The following is a 21,279-nucleotide window of genomic DNA, read 5'->3' as shown; positions in this document are numbered from 1 at the left end:
ATTGTTTCCACTTGTCAAACAGCCCAATACTTTAGGCTCACCAGGCAGATTAAAAACAGGAAAAGGGCTGCAGTGTATATTAAAATTATATACACGCCTGGTCAAATGCCAGGTATTTGTGATGGAAAAGAATTTTGACTAAGATAAATCTTTTCAAAACTTTTTCCACCCTTAATGTGACTTACAATTTGTACAACTCAACATGTTTTTGAGAGGGGAGGTGAAAATAAATAACTGAAACAAACTTGTATGTGATTCACTTGGACTTGACGAACTTTCTGCTTTCTTGGCCAGGTCACCATTGCAATAAAGATGTTCTGTTTTAAATGGTCTTTTACCTGATTACATAAAGGTTAAGTAAATTAATACAACTAAATTTGGTTGCACAAGGATGCACTCCCTCTTGTAACTGGCATGTGGCTGTGTTCAGAAGTAACAGATCACATTCAAACTCATGTTCAATGGGAGTCCACATACACCTGCCACATTAACACAGGAATTTTGGTACAGATCTTAGCAAGAATCATGGAGGTTGACACACATGATTTGCTTTCGCGGGCCACATAAAGTGATGTGTCAGGCCTGTTCTTCACACCCATCAAAGTCCCAACAAATGGAAACAGCTTCCTGTAACGTTGTGTGTTTGATTTCCGATGGTCTGCTGCCATTTGTCTTTTACTTTTTTGTCCCGCAACATCTCACACTATTTCTCTTTCTCTCTCTATCCTATCTTCAACAGATTCCAAGCGTCAGTGAACACAGCCCTAGACAGACACAAGCCGGATGTGGTGGAACTCCATGTCTCATTGACTCCTTCTATGAAGGCCATCCAGAGCTCCATCTTGGACATCATGGGTGCCTGTCTGAAGGAGCTGAAATGCTACAATCCCACCTTGGAGGCGGAGGATCTCTCCTTGGAAAACACACTTAGCAATGCCTTTGATAAGGTCCGTACAGTTTATGTTGCTTGAATCCAAGTATAGGTAAATGAAATATAGGCAAGTGTATTTCCTCTTTTGTTTCGTCATCCAGACCATCCGCCATTACCTGGACCCCTTGTGGCACCAGCTGGGATCAAAGACGAAGGCGCTGGTCCAGGACCTGAAGGTCCTGCGGGTTCTGCTGCTGTACCTCACCCAGTACGACTGTGTCACGTTCCTCAATCTGCTCGAATCCCTTCGCTCCAGCCAAAAAAACTTTGGCTCCAACTCAGGTGAACTGCTGCCCCATTAATTTTAAGGGTATTATGTCTGTGCTAAGAACAGCGGCAGTCATAAATGTGCATTTCCACTTGTATTCAATCATATCCCCATCAGTAACAACTCATTAATTAATCTCTTCTATTTAACTTCTAATAGAAATTATTTTATTAATATTTGAATTCAGGGTGGCTCTTCTTGGACTCCAGTACCTCCATGTTTGTAAATGCCAGGTCCAGAGTATACCACATCCCAGAAAGCAAGAAGAAACTTAAAGTGGGAGCTGAAGCAGAAAAAAAACAGCCACCCTCCGCTTCAGGTGACTCAATTTAACGCAACTTTATTTCTATAGCAGTTTAACAACAACCACAGCTGTAAAAAAGTGCTATGCATAAAACATAAAAGACAATAATTAAAATAATGAGAAAACAATCATAAATCATCAAATAAAATATTATTTTTAATTAAAATATACAAGAGCTCTGTTTGCATTGGCCTTTTAGTATACAGGAGTGCTTTATTCCCTCTTGTTGCACATTCTACGTTGTGAGAAGATGTTAGTAGATGAGAGAGACGAGCGAGATTGAAATCTCCAACGTACAGAAAACACACAGAAGACAGTTGAGTCTTCATACAAAGATTGCTTAAGGCGTGTGTGTGTTGGTTTGTGTGTGTGTGTGTGTTTGTACGCGTGTGTGTATTTCAGAGGTGAAGCGGGTGCTGGTGCTGGAGAAGAGCCCAAAGTGGGAGGCTCTCTCTGAAGTCCTGCAGGAGATTGAGAATGAGAACAAGAACTCCCAGTATGAACCAGGTTAGATTTGTCATCCTTAGAATAGTTTCTGTATTTACCCTTACACAGACGTGGGTATTTTTCAAGTAAAATAAATAAATAAATACATTTCTTCACAGCAGTAACCACTTCAGCCAATCTCATTGATGAAAATTAGTTTTCAAATAAAATTTTCAGAGAGCTAATATATAGTTTGTGTGAAAACAAAACGCATGGAAAATAATTTGAAGTACAGAGGAACCTCTAAGGCAAGGGTCGCCAACCTTTTTGAAACGGAGAGCTACTTCTTGGATGCCGATTAATGCGAAGGGCTACCAGTTTGATACACACTTCTGAAATAATACAATAATTAATTACTAATTCAACTAAAACTAAAAAACTAAATTACTAATTACTAATTTACACTCAAAACCTGTACAAACCTTTAATTACGTTATTACTAATAATTAATAATCATCATTTTGAAAGCACTCATGTTAATGATTGCTCATAATAATTATCAACACTGATTTAACAATATAGGAAAAAAATATCTATATATCTAACACTTTCATCCCTCCATCCATTTTCTGCACTGTTCATCCTCATTAGGTAACTCTGGGCAAGAGGCGGGCTACACCCTGAACTAGTCGCCAGCCAATAATAGGGCACATATAAACAAACAACCATTCATCCATATGCAACACTTAATTCCTATATATCTTTTGCAAGTGTTTACATTTTATAATGATCACTTCTACAAGATTCTTAGGACATCATAATTTGCCATCACTGGTGAGCTATTTTTAGAAAGATCTCGCGAGCTACTCATGTGGTCCTTAGGGGCTACTTGCTGCCCGTGGGTCACCCCTGCTCTTACACTATCAAACACGATCTGTCCCAGAATGTTTTGATTTCAAAACTGAATTTTCCATAGGAAATAAAAGAAATATAAATAATATTGTTCCAGGGTCAAACTGTCAGCAATTATCTTGGTAGAGGCAATTTTAAGTACTCTGAAGTATAGTCCTATTTGTATATAATATTCATCCATCCATCCATTTTCTGAGCCGCTTCTCCTCATTAGGGTCGCGGGGGTGCCGGAGCCTATCCCAGCTATCATCGGGCAGAAGGCGGGGTACACCCTGAACTGGTTGCCAGCCAATCGCAGCATATAATATTTATCAATTATTTATTATTGGTATTTAATTATTATATTTACAAATAATACTTCTTTTATAGTCCTCTATGAGTCTCAAGGTCTTTTCTTTAACACTCCTTGCTGGTCCTTCTTTTGGACTCATTGTAACAGAAAACCCAAGGAAGAAGCCCAAGCGCGCACAGGATTAAATTTTTTTTTGCTACAACCACAGGGGCAGCACAGTAAACGATTGGTCAGCGCGTCTGCCTTATACTTCCGAAGTTTTTTTTCCTGCAGGCATGTTTGGTTAATTGAAGTCTAAATTGTCCATGGGTGTGAATGTGAGTATGAATGACTGTTTGTCGATATGTGCCCTGCGATTGGCTGGCGACCAGTTCAGTTCAGTTCAGTTCAGTACACTGCCTCTTGCTCAAAGTCAGCTGAGATATGCTCACGCTTACCCGTGACCCTAATGAGAACAAGTGGTATAGAAAATGGATGTACGACCTCAGGGTTGTCCTACTTTAGACGTTTTACTGTATTTAATGTGGACATATTATGTTATGTAAACAGATATTTTAATGGCTTGTAAACATATAGTTAGGTCTGTATAGCGCCTGTCCACCCATGAAGTATGAAATAAAACAATGAGGTCAATATTTTTATGTTTGCCTTTTTTGTAAATGTATCTGTTCGCGACCTGTTCCGCACTTCCACCTGTAACTGTGATGATAATTTGCTAAATAATTTCTGCTCACACAGAGTTCCTGGTTAAATTAGACTAAATTAGACTGACAGAGTGTGACAAGTAGATATTAAGTGTGCTGTATTTGTTTTTATTCCGTTGTGTATTTTACTGAAGAATGTCAGAGACCTTTTATTGAGACCTGAAAACTCTTTTAAATTGTAGGGGAAAAAATTTACGTCTTTTTTAAAACAATTGTGGGGAAAACTGCTATATTCTCTAACAGTGTGCAGGCTTCGTATTGTTGTGTATGTATATTAATAATCATAATTGCATATTATGCTTCTATGAGTCCACAACATGAATTAGCTTCCTTTTCTTTTGATGTTGTAACCCATCACCTTCCAGGTCGCGTGCTGATCTGCGCCAGCGATGACAGGACTTGTGCTCAGCTGCAGCAGTACATCAGGCACGGTGCAGAGTGGCTCCTGAACAGACTGTACACACGTACCATCGCCAAACGAGATCCGTCGGCCGCCTCTGCTTTTGAGTTGGCGAATCACAAAAAAGACAAGGGCCTTCTCAAAAGCGGGTCCAAGGGAAAGGGCCGAGGGAACGCGAAAGGGAAGGAGCCGAAAAAAAAGACTAGCAAGGCTAAAAGCAGACCCTCTCTGACCTTGACTCAGATGATTGGTAAAGAGCAAACCGTTGAAGCGGCGGTGATGGGCAGCAGTGAGGATGAGGATGACTTTGGCGATGAAGACGATATGACGGAGGAAAATGCTCTGAAGCTGGATTTGTCATCTGACGCTTACTACGCAGTCCTGAAGGAGCCCCTGATGGTCATTCACCCACTGAAGGGTTGCACGGACCCCCACAGCCTGACGCGTGTGTTACATGAAGTGGAGCCCACGTTTGTGGTGCTTTACGACGCTGAACTCAGCTTTGTGCGCCAGCTGGAGCTCTACAAAGCCTGTCGACCTGGCAAGGCACTCAGGTGTGTGAGTAGGCTATTACTTCCACGAAGGAGAATGTCTTTCTCTTAGGCTATTTTCCTGTCTACAATTATTGATCAGTGCAAGACATATTTATTTTTTTATTTCAATATTTTTAATCCTCATAATTATATCTACAACCTTGATGAACGAGTATAATATACTTGCATTTAGTCAATATCACCTTCACTGATTGGTTGGCAGAAATCAGATAATGTGTCAATGCAGCATCAAGAGAAAACATTGCATGGAATCGATTGTCTTCAGATCGGAATCAGACCTTTTCCAAATGTGGATACAAATCTGATGCAACAGCATTAACGCACAGATTGGAGATACCCCCGTCAAAGCGAGCTTGACGTCATCGAAATACACCAATGATGATCCATCCATCCATTTTCTGAGCTGCTTCTCATCACTAGGTCGCGGGTGTGCTGGAGCCTATCCCAGCTGTCATCGGGCAGGAGGCGGGGTACACCCTAAAATGGTTAACAGCCAATCGCAGGGCACATACAAACAAACAACCATTCGCACTCACAGTCACACCTACGGGCAATTTAGAGTCTCCAATTAACGCAAGTTTTTGGGATGTGGGAGGAAACCGGAGTGCCCGGAGAAAACCCACGCAGGCACAGGGAGAACATGCAAATTCCACACAGGCTGACGCTCTAACCAGTCGTCCACCCTGCTGCACCAATGATGATATGAAATGATATTTTTCTCTGATTTTCCTAAATAGTTAATGGAAATGACAGTCAGCATAATTTTCAAGTCATCCACCCATAGAGTATAATGTAATGTTTTTGAACAAACCTCCCTAAAATAAAAAATAAAAAACTTATAATGCAGTGTTGCAAATTATTATGCACAATAGAGTCCAACATTTTTAGTGTTTCAAAGAACTAAAAATAGTCATTTGTTGAATTTGCAACATTGGAAGGTCACGTTTACAGAAATCGAATACGATTTCAGTCCAAAACATCTTAACAGTTCCGGTTACATTTTAAGATAGGACCTCTTTTTAGATAGCAGCTTTGCAATTCTTGCATTCATTAAACTTGAGTTTTTGCAGTTTCTGCTTAAATATTTAGTATAATAAGGCGTGTGGCAGCCGTTTTGACTCGTTTAAATGACCAAGTTCCATTCCATTTATTATGATCCCTTTTAATATTTGTTCAGACGACAATATTGCTGTCTAATGTTATCCGATGTGAGGTCAGAAGCTATTTTATCAAACTAAGTTTAATAGGGAACAGATTGCACAGTTGGTAGCAATTTAATTCAACATCTAATTTAAGATGTTCCCTTATCTGTCAAAGCTCATTATGTTAGGTTGCAATTTTTCGTGCTTATGTAGGCTCCTATTACATGGTGCTCCTTGTACATGCTTTTAGCGATCAAACGTCCAGATAATTTTTTGTTTCAAAAATTTGCATTTGCCTCTTTAGGGTGTACTTCCTCATCTATGGCGGCTCAACAGAGGAGCAGAAATACCTGACCGGGCTATCCAAAGAGAAGAAAGCCTTTGAACATCTCATTAAGTCAAAATCCTTTCACTTTCCCATTCAGTTGCTTTAGTATTTGCAGGTTTTGGTGTAAAACGGCTTTGCTAACTGGTTGACTTGTGACTGTGCAGGGAAAAGGCTACTATGGTCATCCCAGAGGAGAGGGAGGGACGAGAAGACACCAACTTGGACCTTGCCAGGAATTTAGACCCTGCCAACGCCACCACCAACACTCGCAAAGCCGGCAAGTTTGTTTTTGTTTTCATTTAGCATTCAGAACAAAACAACCTAGTAAAAATTTACAGTATTTTTGAAACGGTTTATGTAGCAATGACAATGTTCTGTAAAAATAATCACACTGATCTGCAGAAATGCAAACAAAACATGTATGCTGCACCAGTAGTAAGTCAAATCCTGGGCGAAAACGATTTTTGTTGGTGTACTGTAATTCTGACTTTACGACTGCATTATTGTAAGTTAGTGATAGAATACGGCACGTTCTGGCTGTGTACAAATTCGGGTTGTATTAGGAATTGAACTCCTTCGTAAACCAAAGACTCCCTGTATCCATTTCAGTAGTGGCAGTTGCAGTGCTGGTTCACAAACTTCAACCTGTTCTAGATTTCCGATGGTTACTGATGGTGAATAAAATTTTTGTCTGTCATGATGAGGATCAGTTTGTGTTCAAACAGGAGGCCAAGACCAGCCTAAGGAGCCCTCCCGAGTCATTGTAGACATGCGTGAGTTCCGCAGTGAGCTTCCCTCTCTGCTCCACCGCCGTGGCCTGGACATCGAGCCTGTCACTTTGGAAGTCGGGGACTACATCCTTACGCCGGACATTTGCGTGGAACGCAAGAGTGTCAGCGATCTGATTGGCTCATTGCAGAGCGGTCGCCTCTATACCCAGTGCCTCTCCATGAATCGCTATTACAGAAAACCAGTGTTGCTCATCGAGTTCGACCCGGCGAAGCCCTTTTCCCTAATGGCCCGCTCCGACTTCCGCCACGAGATATCTGCCAACGATGTTTCCTCCAAACTCACCTTGCTCACGTTACATTTCCCACGTCTCCGCATCCTCTGGTGCCCCTCGCCGCACGCCACAGGGGAGCTTTTTCTGGAGCTGAAAAAAGGTCGCAAAGAACCTGACGCCGTGGCGGCTCAAGCGGTCACAGCCGAATCAGACGTGGTTGCTGAATCGACAGAGCTCTATAATGCCGGGCCGCACGACTTCTTGCTCAAGATGCCGGGGGTCAACACGAAAAACTTTCGAGCTCTCATAAGAAATGCTGACAGCCTGGCAGATCTAACCAAACTGAGCCAGGACAAGCTGGCAGAAATACTTGAGAATGCCAGTAACGCCAAGTTGCTCTATGCGTTCTTGCATAATGTTGCAGATGTTCAAATTCCACCACAAAAGGGGAACAAAGATGCCATCAATTTAATATAGACTTTTTAAAATATATTTTTCATTTAACAGTGCAAAGTATTTCTGTGCGAATGTACAGAATTAACTGAGTATTACTAAGTATTACACTGTAAAAATTATTTAAAGCCATGAACAAATCTTTTTTTACATTAACTATTTTGTGTCTTGTCAAATAAATCGATACAGTCCAACGCTTAGAGTAAAATATATGTGAAATATTTGTTCTGTCTGAAAAAATATATTTGTAATTCCATCCATCCATTTTGTACATGTTGCTTAGCCTCATTAGGGTGACCCCCCCAGCTGACATGGGGGGGTCAGACTACACAGTCAATCACAGCAGGTCACGTATCGAGACAGACAACCATTCACACCGAAGGACAATGTATAGTCTTCAATCAACCTGCATGCATGTTTTGGGAATGTGGGAGAAAGGCTGGGTTTGAATATTCAGCATTAACAAGTGCAGTACAGTATAGTAATTTGTTCGGAATTAATTTCATCCATCCATTTTCTACCTGCTTAACCTTGGCACCACGAGAAAGTTGTTCAATCACCGCTGCAGACAAAAAAATTTGAATGGCAACTGCAGTTGTTGGAGAGATGCACGTCTTCTTCTTGACTAATATTAAGGTACCCTTGAGCAAGGCACTACCTCTGCCCCTCCAAACCCAACACAAGAGGTGCAGCACTGTTTACGTGCGCCTTTCACTCTGACATTTTGCATGCCTGTGGGTGTGATACAAAATGTATACAGCAGTGTAATATGATTAGTAAAATAAATTTTTCAAAAAAATCAATATTTTGTTGTAAAATAGTTTGTTTAAAGGAATTGCAGAGGCAATGTTTTTGCTACATATTTAACTGGGTGTTTCAAATATTCTAGAAGTGCAATGATTAATCGATTAGTGAGCAACTAATTGATTATCAAATTCATCGACAAATATTTTGATCATCGATTACTCCTTTAGAGACCTTGCTTAATCAGAATCAGAATCAGAATCATCTTTATTTGCCAAGTATGTCCAAAACACACAAGGAATTTGTCTCCGGTAGTTGGAGCCGCTCTAGTACAACAAACAGTCAATTTACAGAACACTTTGGGGACATAAAGACATTGACAAAAAACAATTGTGCAAAAAGATGCAGAGTCCTCTAGCACTTAGAGCAGTTCGAACGACTAATATTGCAATAGTCCGGTGCAATGACCATTGTGCAAAGGGCGCTGAGACTTCAAGGAGTGTATGCGGTTTAAAGTGACAAGTAGTGCGATCATCTGGGACAATGTCGGTTGTGCAAATGTTACAGATACTCCTCAATCAGTGTGCAAATGGAGCAGATGCTACTCTGGCATGAGTGGCCAGTATATGCAAATAGTGCAGCATGGCGAGACAACTACAGTGAGTGCACAAGTAATAAATAATTGGCCCCACAGAAATGTGACAACGAACTCAAGTCAAAAAAATTGCCAGCTTGTTGTAATGGAATTATAGGTTAGGTGTTTAAGAAGTTGATCGCAAGAGGGAAGAAGCTGTTGGAATGTCTACTAGTTCTAGTTAGCGTTGATCGGTAGCGCCTACCTGAGGGAAGGAGCTGGAAGAGCTGGTGACCGGGGTGCAGACGGTCCGAGAGGATTTTGCACGCCCTTGTCTTAGTTCTGGCAGCGTGCAAGTCCTCAATGGTGGGTAGGGGGTTACCGACAATCCTTTCAGCAGTTTTGATTGTCCGTTGCAGTCGGAGCTTAACTTGGAATTATCCAAATCCTTGGAATTTCAGCGTCTCAACAGTACATATTCTCAGGTCTTCGTGTTTCATCAAAAGAAGACATTTGCAAAACGCTTTTACTTTGGAATACAATGATCAGCATTGCCTATTTTCTGACATGTTACAGATCAAACCAGTAACTGAATCATAATCATTTTCTATTTGTGCATTTTCTGCACTGTCAATTTGAAATGTTATTTTTAATAAAGGGGTGGAAATTTAAAAAATGTGTTTTTATCTAATTAATTGAGAAAATAATCTCCATGGATGGATGGATGAAATTGTTAGTTGCCGCCCTAAAGTATCAAGTTATGAAATTTGAGAGGAATTTATTTGAATGATTAATTTCATACTGTACCTTTGTTTTGAGGGGGTGGGGGGAGAGAATATAGATTTTACAATTCCACACTATTTATTGCAAAATTATTCAAATATAAGGAAAGGATTTACCTCACCCAATAACAATTAGTTAAACAACAAAAAGTATAAAATAACACTATGGTTGTTTTACTGAAGTAAACACCTAAGTCTATACTTAATGCAATTGGGCTATTTAATTACAGATTAAATGCATTTCTAATGAGCTGGTTCAGTTTACATGCTGTGCACATGTGAGTGACTATTATGTACCACGACAACACGTCGAGAGACTCGAGACGGGACTTGAGTTGTTCGGTGTCGGTGTTACGAAACGGGTTTGACACGGAACAAAGGTGTCGGGTTCCTGTTGTACCCGATTGTTAACCTACAGCTACAGAGAGTTGGCAACACCCTGGCGAGTCGCCACGCCCCCCTTTTCATGTCCGGCTGCGCCATGACGTCACTCCAGCAGCACCCACGGAGCAGTCGCAGCCATTTTACTCCGTCAAATAAACTTCAACCTCACTGCCGGAGGAGAGCAAAACATCACAGAGGACTTGCCAGTTGTCAGCTACGGATATAACACCATGAACGTTAAGTCGGACGTACTGAGCTGTCCTGTGTTGTCTAGTTGGTAAGTTCTGCTCGCCATGGCGGTGTTGTCTTGTTTTTAGCATGTTAGCTCGCCGTAACGAGCTAACTAGCCAAAATGTAAAGATATGCACAGCGACATAACTCTTGAGAGGGTCTACGCGCTAAAGTATAGGTGCACCATGAGTAGTCAATAGTTGTATTTATTTTCAGTACTCGGAAACAGTCAACAATGGCTCAGTGTTTAGTGTTTGATCCTGTGGGTAAGTGACTCACCTGTCAGATTGAAAGTCTGCTGCGCCCCACACCCACTGACCTTCTCCTTTACGAACAATGCCCAAAGCAATGTCATTCAAACATTTATTTTTACCTAATTGTAACCCTCGGCCTAATGAGATGTTTATTTATTTATGTACATTTCTAACGAATTTGTTTGTGTGTTTAGCTCAGAGGTGTCCAAACTACGGCCCGCCGTCCTTTTTTTTCCCTACTAATATACCAACTATATCCATCCATCCATTTTTCGTCTCCTCACTACGGACGTGCTGGATCTTATTCCAGCTAACTCTAGGCAAGAGGCAGGGTTCACCCTGAACTGGTCACCAGCCAATTGCAGGGCACATATTGACAAACAACCACCCGCACACACATTCACACCTATGGGCAATTTACAGTCTTCAGTTAACCAACCATGCATGTTTTTGGGACTTGGGAGGCAACCGGGGTACCTGGAAAGAACCCACACAGGCACGGGGAGAACATGCAAACCTTACATAGCCGAGGCCGGATTTGAACCCAGGTCCTCAGAACTGTGAAGTAGATGTTAACATTTGACACAGCTCGCAACGTTATTGGGGGAAAAAAGGTGGAGGGGGTCTTGTGACACACACGTTCCCCATGGGTGGGACACCCCTAAAAACTACTATTACTAATACATTGGTTTATATCGAGTTTTCTAGTCAAGGTCCAATTTATGAACATATCACGTTAATGATTCTCCAGACACTATCCCATTCACTATCAAAAGTCCGTCTTTCGAAATATATTACTGCACATCTTTTATTCCACTGCTAAAGAGGTTTTCATTCTTCCGTACAATTCATCATGATTGTGGTTCGTATTTGTGCAGTTTTTCCAGTTTCTGCTCGTGATAATGAGAATGACCATTATTGTCTATATAGAAAGTTTTTTTGTTATTGCTCTGCACTTGATCTAATTAAGCGGGATACACGCATACCGATAACCAGCAGAATTTGACCCTTTTTTTCCCCCCGCACCTTCCAACCAAAGTCAGCAAAAACCTAAAAGTCGGATGTCTCTGAAAGATTATCTAGACTGATTATCCTGTCGTAGGTTATGTGTTAAGAGTGTTTTTTTACTCCTTTTTCTGCTCAACCGGGTCTGACAATCGTAAAAGTTAAACCTGTCCAATATTTACTATCGGAAATCATTGTGGTTAACACAAAATTTGGGATTCAGTCACTGTGAAACGAAATGACTGATAGCCAGTTAGGAAGCTCACGCTGTTGCCAGACACAAATAGAGGAGCGACTGGTCGTGTGGAGTGTTTGTATAATGTGTCTCATGAGTCATTCACCACATTTAAAATAGGTAGAAGCGTTTGCATCACCAATCTAGTTACCAGATAATCTTCTTCTATTTCTCTGTCTTTTTGTTTGTATTTTACGATAGTCTGGATGCTTTATGGCACCATTCTGCCTCTCAGTGGTCAGTAGTTGGTACTATGACAGACATCTGGTTTGTGGGGTGGAGACTTTCAGGTGAGTCACTGATGGTGTAATGGTTCACTCAACAGACTTCTGTGCAGGCAACGTGTGTTCAATTCCCACTAATTGATGGTTTGAATGTGAATGTGAATGTGAAAGGTTGTCTGACTTAATATGTGCTCTGTGATTGAGTGTTGACCATTGCAGGGTGTGGTCCACCTTTTGCCCGAAGTCAGCTGGGCAACAGACCCTGAACAGGATAACCTGTATAGAAAATAGGATGGATGGATGGACTCGCAATTGTCGGTAGAGATATTGTAATGTGTGTGGTTTTGATCATCTTGGGTGCACCACACACTATGGAACAAACAAACGAAAACACATGACTGTATGTCACTGAAGTAATGAGAGACAGGATAAGGCTGGTCTCGCCGCATGATGTTATCGCCCTCTAATTGATCTGAAGAAGTGAGGTGATGCCTCAGCAAATCCAGACTGTGAGTCATGCATGCAGGAAGGATGTGGTAGCCACATGTTGAAAAGTGTACATTAACTTAAATGTCATGCATATGGTTGGATGGCAAAGTAATCATCACTACCTGAGTTTTTATTTCAACCTCCTCAGGCCGTATAAATTTATGGGAAGACGAGTCTGATATGTTAATACCAGGCTTTCCGTGACTTCCCACTCTTGAGCTGGAACCTCTAAACTTGATCATAACTCATTGGTCGAGCTCCAATTTGTTCAGATTTGTAAACAACTTTTGCCAATGGAAATCGAGATTCAGTGAAGTTGAGTGAACCCCTGTCCATGGCTGGCCATAGGTTCCCTGCATTAGGTAAAAATCTGCAATATGTAAAGGCTAGAGACCATTAAAAAATATATTTCCCCCCCATTGTTTTTACCTTTAAATAGGGATCTAATTCATCTTGTATAATGTTACATTTCCCCCCCCCCCCACAAAAAAAAAGAAATTTCAAAAGTCACCAGTGCGCATTATACATAGCTATAGTAAAAGTTAGAAAATTCCGTCACAGTGAAATGAGGTATATGAGTATATGTGTGTTTTAGAAAAGCTATCAGTTTTAAGTCTTGTGATTTATGTTTACATCATATTTAGGTTCACATTTAAATGTTTTAAAAAAACATTTAAAATAATTCATCTACTCCTTTATTGTGTCTAGGTATTGAGGCTGTGATGCACCCGAATGTATAGTTTTTACACTGCAGTATGAAACCTACTAAGGTTTACTAGTTCTTTAGTAATGTATGTATTACTGTGGCGCGCACACACATTTAGTTTTATCACTGCAGTTTTTCTACCTCTCACATGACCATTAGCACGTCAGTCAGCTTGCATAACATACAGAAAGCTAGAGCGGTCATGTGCCCAGATAACACGTTCATAAAAAGAATAGTTAAAACACAGCAAAAGCTGCAGAGGGCAGATAAACTCGCATAAGATCTATTAACATACATATTATTACAACTATTTATGGGATTAGGGGACTAACTGACTTAAAACAGCATTTTATCAACTGTACAATGGCGCTAGGCATGCTGGGAAATCCTCTGACAGCAAGCTGCCACAATGACATCAACAATGACGTCCCATTCTGCAAGGCCACGCAGCTGAACATGACGGGTTAAAAAAGCAAAAAAAACAATGATGTCATCATAAAAACATGGCGGCTCACTAAAGCTGCAGTGTAAAAACTAAACACTCGGGTGCACCACAGTAATATATACATTACTAAAGAACAAGCAAACCTTAGTATTAATAATAATACTGATCAGACTTCCATCCATCCATTTTCTGAGCCGCTTATCCTCACTAGGGTCGTGGGAGTGCTGGAGCCTATCCCAGCTATCATCGGGCAGGAGGCGGGGTACACCCTGAACTGGTTGCCAGCCAATCGCAGGGCACATATAAACAAATAACCATTCGCACTCACATTCACACCTACGGGCAATTTAGAGTCTTCAATTAACCTACCATGCATGTTTTTGGGATGTGGGAGGAAACCGGAGTGCACGGAGAAAACCCACGCAGGCACGGGGAGAACATGCAAACTCCATACAGGCGGGGTCGGGGATTGAATCCTTCACCTCAGAACTGTGAGGCAGACGCTCTAACCAGTCGTCCACCGTGCCGCCCAGATCAGACTTAAAGAAAAAAAACAAATTAGGAGGGGAGCACCACTAACATTTATTGCATGTAAATATATCAATGGATGTGGGTTATACATAGGAAGAAGGGCTTTCCTGATTTTTGGAATAAATTTTGGGGGTTGCACATTATACTCGAGAGCGTATTATACACAAGAAATAACGGTATATCTGCTCTTCCTGCTGTGCGCGTCTTGGCCTCTTAGGAGCAGTGTGGTACGATGCACGCACGGAGCAAAACGTTTGCAGTAAAAAAAAAAAATTTTTTTTAAAGAATAGAACGTCATGATAAATACATTTACTTCTTTTTTTATAGATTAGGAAGAATTTATGCCTTTGAGTATTGTTATATTGCCTGTCTGTATGGTACTGCGGAGTTTGTGTATAAATATTCGTTATTTGAAGGTAAATCCTGCCTGTGATTTAGTGCTAATTCTAGCAACCCCATCAATGGTGGTTTCCATTGACTGTTAGCATTGAACTGGCGATTTCTAAAATGACCGGGTCATGTATTTAAATATACAATGTGTGTAATTATTTTTTTTACGTCTTTAGTTTCACAGTAATTACACTTGGGTTGTCATTAAACAGTTTGAAGCATGCTCAGGGAGGGCAGAGACTGTGTGTGTGTGTGTGTGTGTGTGTGTGTGTGTGTGTGTGTGTGTGTGTGTCACGCACGCACACACAAACACATTGAGTCTGCGTGTCACTTTCACTTACAGTCCTCTCCAAAAGTATTGGAACGGCAAGATCAATTCCTTTTTTTAGGTGTATACTGAAGACATTTGTGTTTCACATCAAAAGATGAGACAAAATTTCTGAATTCCAGCTTTTATTTCATGGTATATACATCTAGATGTGTTAAATTTGATTTCATGTTTGCTTGCATTTGCTGTAAAGCAAACATGAAGACCAGACAGCTGTCTATGGGAGAAATACAAACCATTTTGAAGCTGAGAGAAGAGGGAAAATCGATCAGAGCTATTGCCCAAACATTGGGCATAGCCAATACAACAATTTGGAATGTCATGAAAAAGAAAGAAACTACTGGTGTACTGAGCAACAGACATCAAACAGGTCAGCCAAGGGTATCAACAGCAGTTGATGAGCTGTGAAGAAACACTCAAAGAAAACAGTCAGTGACATCACTGCCAGCCTCCACAGGGCAGGGGTGAAGGTATCACAATCCACTGTTCGAAGAAGACTGAAAGAAGAAATATACATGCCATGGCACAAGATGCAAACTACTCATCAGCAAACAGAATCGGAACGCCACATTGGTCTGGTGAAGTCAATAGTCGCTGGCTGGATGCAGTTATTGCAAGTCAGGGTTATGCCACCAAATATTAAATGTTATTCACTTTAAGTTAATTTAATAATGTCTGTTCCAATAATTTTGCTCCCTTGAAAAGTGGGTGGCTTCTAACAAAAGGTGCTCTGTCTTGAGGTGTTTAGATGTAAATACCATGAAATAAAAGCTACAATTCTGAACTTGTCTCATATTCATCCTTTGATCTGAAACCCAAATGTCTTCAGTATACAACAAAAACAAAGGAATTGACCTTGCCGTTCCAACACTTTTGGAGGTTTCTGTATATTATACCGGTACAAAAATACCCCAAAAAGTTACATTGTTTAATATGAAACGAAGCTATTAGTGTTGCATTTGTCAAGCTCTTTGTACCTTTGGGTTATGTTGTCACTTTGTGACATTTAAAATGTCAGAAAATAAATAAAACCCATCTTTTTCACCCAATCTTGATCAGCTGAAAATCAAGTCATAAACCCTGAAAAGTTAATATTTTCATTGTTTAAAAAAAAAAAAGTCGATATGACCACCCAAAAAAAGATTTAGCGATTAAATGGATAAATCGCCCAGCCCTCATTCAGTGAAGTGAAAGTTGCGTCGCAGTTGTGTTTCACGTCTAATTTTTTTGTAACATGAGTTTAGCTTCAAAAATTAACCTCTGATTTAATGTGAAAACAATAAAATACTCTCCCCTTGATAACAATGTGTAAAGCAGCTAGCCAGCCAGCTGCAATCTATCTGAATATTTACGGTTTACGGTCAACGCCACTGTTGGCAACATTGGACACGCAATCGGCGACACATTGGAGTCTTTCTGCTTGATGCTCGTTGAATTGAACTCCAGCGAGGTATATGCTGAGGTCTCAAGATTTTCTAAGTCTGGTGAGATGTCGTTTCCCAAAAGCTTTGTGGAATCGGGTCATGTTTTTTTGTCCTTTGTCCATTCCTTAGCTACCGTTTTCAGTGCACAAGGGCAGCCAGGAAGGAAGCGGCGACGCAAGTGCGAGTGAGTCTGTGAGAAGAGAGCCGACCTCTGCCTCTACTTGATGAGTCCAACTTCCAAGTGATGACATCACCGCTCTTCTTATCACTGTATAAAAGCAGATGTTTTTCTTGGACCAGATCATGTCTATTTAGGGCCCTAAACTGCAAACGCCAACGGAATCTTGACACAAAGGGATTATCATGCATGTGTGCAATGTGTGTATGAGCTTAGTGCTTATAAATATACTGTATAATACTGTGCACAATTGTTTACAATAGGACCTGTTATAGTGAAGATGGTTTATTTGTAAAACATGTTAAACGCACAGTATTTATTAGGTACACGTAAGTTTTACTTCTTCCTCTGACTAGTAGCACAGTGTTTCAGTACGGGCTAAAATTTAGATTGTAAATATTCATTTCTTTGTTTTTGGGCGGCATGTTTGAAACAAACCTTAAATCATTCATCACATTTTCATTATCCTTATCAAAATAGCTAATTTGCAGGTTTTTTTTTTTCCTTCTCGCAAACTCAGTTTTTGATCGGAACAGGATAATTGTAACAGTTAGTGCTACATTAGCGTTTAAGCTAAGACTGCCGTTAACACATAACGTCTGTCACTTGAGGTCAGGTTTGTGTGGGAGTTGACGCAGCCATTACTATTTGTAAAACAAACCCTTTCGACATCTTCATGTTGTTGCACCAAGACTGTGGGACACTGAACTTTCTATTCCCTCAATGACGGTAAAACAACTCATTTGTTTGGTTTGGTCAAAATAGATTGAAGAATTTGAAGTATTTTATTGGACTATGTCCAAAACATTGCCGCAACCAGGATGGTGTTGTTTTCATTAAGAATGGAAAATTACTAGTAGGCTATTGTTCATGGAAAAATAAAATAAAAGTCCATCTTATCAGTTCAAGAAGTACTGGTTTCTTGACCAATATCTGGCTTTAGATGCTTTAAAGCCCTATTTCCATTTGGGATAGCAATATAACTTGTTTAATCATGATGAAGTTAATCGATTTTATGGAATTAATTATCAATAGCATCAGCAAAAACATAACTGATGGGAAGTAGTGCTGCATCCACGCTTCGGCACAACTCATCTGGCCAGTGTTATTCTGCTCAGCACAACCCAGGTTTTGAAACAAATTCAGAGCGACAATGTGCTTTTTATAAAGCTCATGTTGGATGTTATTAGATAAGCCTAATGCCTACCTACATAATAAAATGCCTAATTTCCTCTAGCAGTTGTACCGGTATTTTCATTTCATTGCAGTTTCATGTATCGACTTGCACTTTAACCCGTGGGACTCTTAGGCCCACTGCACACGGAGCGATGCGGCCGAAACCGACTACACTGTTGTTGTAGTGTACATGGTTCGGCAACCAGGTTTAATGAGTGCCTGACTGTCTGCCACTGCTTTTGCTGTGATTCAAGTCATAACAATAGAGAGAGAGTGTGTATAGTAGAATACTTATTGACTGTATGTTTATAATTTCATATGTACCTGTGGCTGAAAAAGTGAAGTGTGGTGATTCATTTCGCTTGCATTTCCACTCTTTGAATTATTATAACATAGCAACAGAGGCCAGAGCAAGGTGTCAATGTGAGTGTGAATGGTTGTTTGTTTACATGTGCCCTGCGATTGGCTGGCGACCAGTTCAGGGTTTACCCCACCTCTCGCCCAAAGAGAGCTGGGATGGGCTCCAGTGTGCCCGCGACCCTAGTGAGGAGAAGCGGTACAGAAGATGAATTAATCAATGAATACTGCTTATGTGGTATCTCAAAAAGCTGTTTCCCGATAAGAATGTCAGGGGTTGCAGTTTTTCTGTTTCAGCAAGTTTGTCTATGCCAATCGCCTAGTGTGAGGGTATGAGTCACCGCTGAATTTTTGTCATGATTATCCAGTTCAGTTGTTTTCGGCGTGTGCGGGACGAGCTTTATATTCTATTTAAAGAAAACTGCACATACATTTATCACTGCCTGTGCAGTTCCAATGTTTACTGTTTACTGGTTTGCATCAGGCATAACAGTTATGTATTCCTTCCTCTCTCTTGCATTCTCTCACATATTTGTTTTTTTTTTCCCAGAGCCCATTCTTTCATTTCTGAGTTTTTTTTAGCTATCTCGGACCGACTCAAACATTGCAGTTAGCTATTTTTACATGGCCAACATGATGCTGTGTTCAGTGGGGAATACCACATGAAAACATCTGTTGAACAAAGGCAGCGCCGTAAATTCATTTATGAATCCAAACCAAATGTTTTGTAACCTAGGCACATTTGCTGAAGATCACTTGAGGAGTGTGTGTGCGTGCGTGTGCGTACAGATTGATTTTGTATTCTGAGAGTCGCTCCCCTCAGACTGCAGTCTGGCTCTCTAGTATTCAGTTCCATAGAGCCCATTGCCTTTGTTCCAAGCAATGTGCGAGCTTCCCTTTTTTATTCCCTGTGTCCTTAAACGTAAACTACCTTCATTCAAGCATCTTAAAGTGGTACTCATCCTCCATTTTATTGTTGCTCTTTCAACAGAGAGCCTTACATGTTTTTATTTCATTCATGTTTTTACCAGACTTGTTCCGTATATAAATCCTCAAGCACAGACATCCAAAGGAATCTTAAATTTCATGTCTGGTGTTTGTCATTATAAATGCCTAATTTTGTCTCCTATCAGGTGTGACTCCATGGTCTAACATTACTGTCAAGGGAAAGAAGCCTCTAACCTCGTTCCCTCTCTGTCGTCTGCTACTTAAGGTAGGCACTTACCATCATAACAGCAATAATATGGTTACTATAAATGAAAGCTCATCATTAAGGGTGGGGCAAGATATTGATTTTTATTCATATTCCCTTGTCGCCTACTCACTTAACAGAGAGCTTTTATTGTAAATTTTGTGATGGTGTCTATCCAGAAGGAGCATGACCTTCCATTAAGTTTACTTTATCAGACTTCAGCAAAGTGTGTGAACCTCACACCACAAGCAAATAAACATAACTTTTACAAATACATGTATTACTTATTGGCTGTAAATAGAAGGACAACAGCCTTATGTTGGTCCCCTTGTGGGGAAATACAATGTTATCTTGAGCATGGGTACACTCTTGGGTCAGAGCTATAACCACACAGACAAATGATGTCAGAGTGAGCCGACTGCATACAAAAAAGCAAACCAAGCCAATGGGAGATAGATGGAACACAAGCAATGCATGGGAACAGAACTGGCACCTCCCCAGTATCCAGTTCCAATAGTCATATTTTGGTCCGTAGCAGGATGTGAACCATCCATCCGCCAGTCACCAAGCCAAGTCATAACAAACTGAGCTCCGGCTGCCAAAATCTGCAAAATTATAGGACCGCTCACTATTAGATTTGAAGTACAGTAGTCACATTCTATAGCAGAAGCACATTTATAATGCTGTCATTCAAAATCTGGCAAGTCCAATTTCCAGAATCAGGACTATAATAGCACAGTGTTGTCGTAGTGTTGAAGTGGGTGTGGCCAAATAGCTATCCTTTAATAACTGTTTGACCCTCCGTTAGTAGTAATCAGTGTTGCCACAGCTACCTTAAAAAAAAGTAACTTATTTACTTTACTGATTACTTGAGTTTAAAATTAACTTAGTTACTTTATTGATTACTTGATTTGAAAAGTAACTAAGTTAGAAAAAAAGTTACATTTCAGTTATTCAGCAGCTGCCAAGTGGCAGGAATATCACTTATCCACAGTACAAAAAAAGCATTAGCTTAACTGTACCCATTACTTGGTAATGTATGCCACACAAGAATGATGTCATCAATATGAACCAATAACTTAAATATTTGTGTAATTGAAGCCACATTAAATCAGCAACTTAGGGCTGACTTGACATGACAACGCAGTACAGTAAATACCTAGATGTAAACAAGCACACCATTCTCAGTAAACCTATCTAATCTTAACTGATAGATAGATTGTGGTCCATGAAGGCAACTGCATGTGTGTGTGCGTGCGTGCGTTTGTGCGTGTACGTGAAAGTGAGTGGCAGTTTGATATTGGAGCGCGCACACACACACACACACACACACACACACACACTCACACTCACACACACACGCACTATTGCCCCCAACATCGTAATTTTGATGCGAAGAGTGAGAAAAGGTGACAAGATTACGCAACTGTTTAACGCTGTGGGTGATTGACGGGGGAGAAGCACTTACTTACGTGACGTCAGCCGTGCAGCGCGTCAAACCAGCTCATAATACAGACAAACTTGAAAGTTCTCACTTTTCTTTGTAAATATTTAAGATAAGTATTGTAAGTCCTTCCGTGAGTCAGTCCTTATTGTGTGAGGATTTATGACCGCGCATTTCGGTATGAATAATTAATCTACAATGCATTAAGCACTTAACATGGCTGTAAAACTGTATTCTTAAATGTGTAAATAAAAAAAAGTAACAACTATCAAATACACATTTTACAAAGAAAAATAACAAAAATAGTGTGGCGATAGTGAAATCATGCATTTCTTTGCACTTTTATGGGACTGCACCCTGTCACTGTGCATTGTACAATCAACAATCACCTCCCAATCACTTTCTTCCGCTTACTGAGAAATCTGCGGTCTGCGTGAACAGTTAAATGCCATTGAATGGCTGAACTGTG

At 40.5% G+C, this 21,279-nt stretch overlaps 2 protein-coding genes across 8 annotated transcripts in view; both read left to right on the top strand.

Annotated features, from left to right (window-relative positions):
* Nucleotides 1-8,496, top strand: part of ercc4 (excision repair cross-complementation group 4) — a 12,633-nt gene extending 4,137 nt beyond the window's left edge. For 3 of the 4 annotated variants that reach the window (XM_061706807.1, XM_061706809.1, XM_061706810.1), the window contains 8 exons: nucleotides 740-947; nucleotides 1,033-1,213; nucleotides 1,387-1,518; nucleotides 1,906-2,010; nucleotides 4,203-4,791; nucleotides 6,238-6,330; nucleotides 6,426-6,538; nucleotides 6,987-8,495. In XM_061706807.1, coding sequence (XP_061562791.1) covers nucleotides 740-947; nucleotides 1,033-1,213; nucleotides 1,387-1,518; nucleotides 1,906-2,010; nucleotides 4,203-4,791; nucleotides 6,238-6,330; nucleotides 6,426-6,538; nucleotides 6,987-7,741 — 2,176 coding nt within the window. In that variant the 3' untranslated portion in view covers nucleotides 7,742-8,495. Of the gene's footprint in view, nucleotides 1-739; nucleotides 948-1,032; nucleotides 1,214-1,386; nucleotides 1,519-1,905; nucleotides 2,011-4,202; nucleotides 4,792-6,237; nucleotides 6,331-6,425; nucleotides 6,539-6,986 lie in introns of all 4 variants that reach the window. The other variant, XM_061706808.1, reaches the window with a different exon arrangement.
* A 1,823-nt stretch (nucleotides 8,497-10,319) lies between these two features.
* mrtfba (myocardin related transcription factor Ba) overlaps nucleotides 10,320-21,279 on the top strand; it is a 31,317-nt gene continuing 20,357 nt past the window's right edge. For 3 of the 4 annotated variants that reach the window (XM_061705752.1, XM_061705753.1, XM_061705750.1), the window contains exons 1-2: nucleotides 10,320-10,478; nucleotides 19,308-19,387. The gene's annotated coding sequence lies outside the window, so the exon portion shown is untranslated. The remainder of the gene's footprint in view (nucleotides 10,479-19,307; nucleotides 19,388-21,279) is intronic. The other variant, XM_061705751.1, reaches the window with a different exon arrangement.

This window comes from Phycodurus eques, chromosome 19, assembly GCF_024500275.1.
Source record: "Phycodurus eques isolate BA_2022a chromosome 19, UOR_Pequ_1.1, whole genome shotgun sequence".
NCBI lineage: Eukaryota > Metazoa > Chordata > Actinopteri > Syngnathiformes > Syngnathidae > Phycodurus > Phycodurus eques.
This window is presented reverse-complemented; position numbering and strand designations above follow the sequence as displayed.